The 3,985-nt window shown below is 24.2% G+C and overlaps 1 protein-coding gene across 1 annotated transcript in view; it reads right to left on the minus strand.

The window, feature by feature from the left end:
* Phum_PHUM103110 (Peroxidase precursor, putative) overlaps positions 1–1,577 on the minus strand; it is a gene marked incomplete at both ends in the record, with an annotated part of 3,880 nt that extends 2,303 nt beyond the window's left edge. The window contains 6 exons of the mRNA XM_002423956.1: positions 172–373; positions 438–643; positions 717–893; positions 1,000–1,196; positions 1,270–1,441; positions 1,520–1,577. Coding sequence (XP_002424001.1) covers positions 172–373; positions 438–643; positions 717–893; positions 1,000–1,196; positions 1,270–1,441; positions 1,520–1,577 — 1,012 coding nt within the window. The remainder of the gene's footprint in view (positions 1–171; positions 374–437; positions 644–716; positions 894–999; positions 1,197–1,269; positions 1,442–1,519) is intronic.
* Positions 1,578–3,985: the final 2,408 nt, after the last annotated feature.

Raw genomic sequence — 3,985 nt, forward strand, 5'->3', positions numbered from 1 at the left:
TTATTAGCTATTCTATTATGTTCTCTATGTAGAAGAATCTGTAAAACAGTTAATTGAGCATTTTGATTTATTCTAACATCCCCTAAATGAAAGAAAATATTTTAACGATTAAAAACGAGTTAAAATTTATAAAAATTTTAAAAAAAATATCTTTTGAAAGAGCGAATCAACCTGATGCGTAACAGGATCCGAAACCATTTTGTGATAAACCTTCGCAAATCATGCTTCTATTAACATTAGTAGGAGGCCATTCTCTTCCTTCTCTTGATTCCGTTATTAATTTTCCTTTTGAAAATGTTCTTAATGATCGAGCTGTTTCATCGTCGCTTCCATAAACAATCGAACCGTCGAGCCAATGATTTACGATGGATACCTATAAATAAAAATTTTATTTTAGTTTTTAGGTTTTCTTTTTAAAAATTAGTTTTTTTTCGTACCTGTTCGGCTGATTTTCTTCGCATTGGACATCCCAATAGTCTATCGGTTCTCGTTCTTGCAAATGTTACACATTGAGATCCGAAATGTTGTGCTAGTACATCGTCTTGCGGTACGAAAACGGGAAAACATTCTTGTGGTCCATTTTGAAAATTTACCGCACCTTGAGAACTTCCGTCATTTCCACAACATCTTCCCGCTCTTTGCTCTAATTATTTTATTTTTAAATTATTTACAAATTTATTTTATTCACTTTTCACAAACGTATTTAAATTAATTACCGGAAAGGGAACTTCCCGATGCGAAAGACATGTCGTGAGTTACCAATTGACCCCATTGCATGGTTGCCAAAGTCAAGAAATGATCTTCGACTTCGAAATTTGGAAATATCGATATACTTAAAATTCTCGGGTTCGGAAGAGGTTCCCCCGTGACCGACAACGGCGGGGATCCGACACCTTAAAAAAAAAAAAAAATTTTTTTACATTATACTTTTTGTTTGACATTCGTGTATTACAAATTGCATAACTAAAAAAATTTCAAGGGGTTTTAGTTTTTACTTACCATCGGAATATTTTGGTGGGAGTAATCTTCCGTACTGAGTATTGGCAGCTCCCAAAAGAGGTTTTTGCAAATTGTTACAGCTTCCATCGAACGATCTGTACAAATTCGTACCGCAATTAGATTTAATGACTGGACATTGAGAATTAAGATTAACACTCCCTCCACTCCCGGTGTCGTAAAAATAACTTGTACCGTAACTAAAAGAAATAAAAATTAATTTTTAATTATTTATAATAATAATAAAAAAAAAAAATTACCTTTACGTCTTACCTTATAACGGGAACTTTATTTATTATAACAGAATCTCGATCGTTATTCCTGTCGTCGCCATCGTAAAGAGATGATAATCCGGGATAAAAATATCCAGAATAAAATGGAAATTTACTCGCGTAATCGGTTGTAAATTGATAAATATTAAAATGTGGTAAATTATGAGAATCCGCTGAAATAAAAGAATGAAAAAAATTACAAATAAGAAAAACATAATCGAAAAAAAAAAATTAATTTAACAAAAACTTACTTTCGATAATAAATGACAAAGTAAAACACAAACTCCATATTTGCCAAGTCGTTTTCATTGTTACAATTTTTTTTTTTTTTACGATTCCTATTAAAAAAAAAAAATAGTAATAATAATAATTACGACTATATAATATAATAAAAGTTATTATATAAAAAAACACGTACGTAGTAGGGACAATGATACTTTTAAAATAAAATTACCCAAGATTTAAAAAAAAAAAAAAAAAAAAAAAAAAACTTTTCAATGTAATTGTTATAATAAGGGTTACAATACTACAATCATTTGATATTTTTTATCAAAAGTGAACGTTCAGGGACTTGGAAAAGTTAGTTTCCTTAATTTCAACAAACTAAAATAATGTGCCGCAATAATAATAATAATTATAAATAAACACAATTTTATATCACAAAACAAAAAAAACTTACAGAAAAATAACATAAATAATAATAATTAATCCGTGAAATTAAAAATGTTATTACAAGTTAATAAAAAAATACGTAAATGGAAATTTTTTTCAACGATTTAAATTAATAAATTATTAAATAAAATTTATTTTTTGTTGTTGTTACCATTAAAACTTTAATTACAAATAATGAGACATTTTAAAATCCAAAGTTTATTTATTTATTATTAATATTGTCACCTGACTTGCCTTTTTTAATTTAATTTAAATTAAAAATATTATTACGAAACAAACAACTTGTAAGAAGTATTTTAAAATAAAAAAAAATTATCGTATCGACAACAACGCAAACAATTAAAATTTAAAAAACATTTTTTTTAAATAAATGACGTCACAAAAAAAATTCTTTTTAAACTCGAACTTGAACTCGGCGTACCTGTACCCAGACTTAAACGTAAAATAAATATTAAAAAAAAAAAAAAACGTTTCTGTCAAAATAAATCGAAAAAAAAAAAAAAAAAATTCTAAACTAATAATACGTAATTACATGTTATGTTTAAATTTAATAATATTTTTTTTTCCCCCCCCACATCATCATCATTATCATCATCATCTATTTTGTGTTGCAAAAAAAAAAAAAAAGGTACAACGTGGAAAATTTATTTTTTCGTCTGCATACAATAAAAAAAAAAATTCCCAGGTCGTTCACCATAAAATTTATAATTTTTTTTTTTTTTTTTTAATAAAATAAATTAATCACGTTGATTGATTGATTTAAATACCTCCGTAAGGTAATTAAATTTATTAATAATAATAATAATAATAATAAATTTTAGTTTTTTATATAAAAAAAAAAAGTCGTTACGAAACGACAATTTTTTTTTTTAACGGGTCTACCGCCGGGCGTAAAATTACAAAATTTCTTCTTTTTTTTTTTTTTTTTTTTTTTTTTTTAATTTCCCATTGACAAAAATTTCGTATTGACATCCCGTGATAACAAACACACAAACAAACACAAACAACAACAACCACAACGAACGACACGTAAAAATTTGTATATATACGAAAACTTTAATATTTTTTTTTTTTATTAAATTAACATTTAAATGTCATATTGATTATTAATAATATTTTATGTTTATGTTTAATAATAATGATAATAATAATGATGATGATAATGATAATAAATGATTATCGAATGAAGTGACTCAACAAACGTAAATTTAAATCGTTAATATTTCCCGCCATTTTAAGTTAATTAATTTTTTTTTTTTTTATTCGTTGCCAAATTCTTATGATAATTAAAATCGTAATTTAATTAATTATAACCCTTAAATTATTATTATCATTATTATTAAGGTTTTTAAATAATAAATTATTAATTTCCGGTTTTTTTTAATAATAATTATTATTATTATTAATTTAAAAATAATCAAAAAAAAAAAAAAAAGTTTTGCCCGGATGATGTAAAAGAGATAAAAAAAAATAGAAGAATAATAATAATAATAAGTGGTGATGGTGTGTAGGTTGTTGTTGTTGTTGCGGTTGTTTTTCTAACGTTTGTTTGTCGTTTGTTTAAAACAAATTAATAAGTTTTATGTAACAGATAAATCAATAAAAATAAAAAATAAATTTTTAAAGAGAAATAAAGTCGTAATAAAAAATTATTAATAATTTTATTACTTTTTTTATTCTACGGCGGCGAATTTTATTAAAATAAAATAAATAAATAAGTGAAATAAAATAACAACGACGAAGGTTATTAATTTACAAAAGCGAAAAATTTTTTCATTATTATTATTATTATTATTATTATTATTATTATTTTCATCGAAGGTTTTTTTTTATTCTCGCGCCACGAAAAATTATGCAAAATAAAAAAAATAAAAAAAAAAATTTACGGTTCGTTAAAATAATAAATTATTAATTTTTCATTTGTTTGTTCGTTTGTTTGTTTGTAAACATTTGAATTAATAAAACAAAACAAATCCAGGATGGAAAAACAAAAAGTGTGTGAATGAATTTTTTTTTTTTTTTTTCGGAAAATTTAAAATAATAAT

This window comes from Pediculus humanus, genomic scaffold, assembly GCF_000006295.1.
Source record: "Pediculus humanus corporis 1103172107455 genomic scaffold, whole genome shotgun sequence".
Lineage (NCBI taxonomy): Eukaryota > Metazoa > Arthropoda > Insecta > Psocodea > Pediculidae > Pediculus > Pediculus humanus.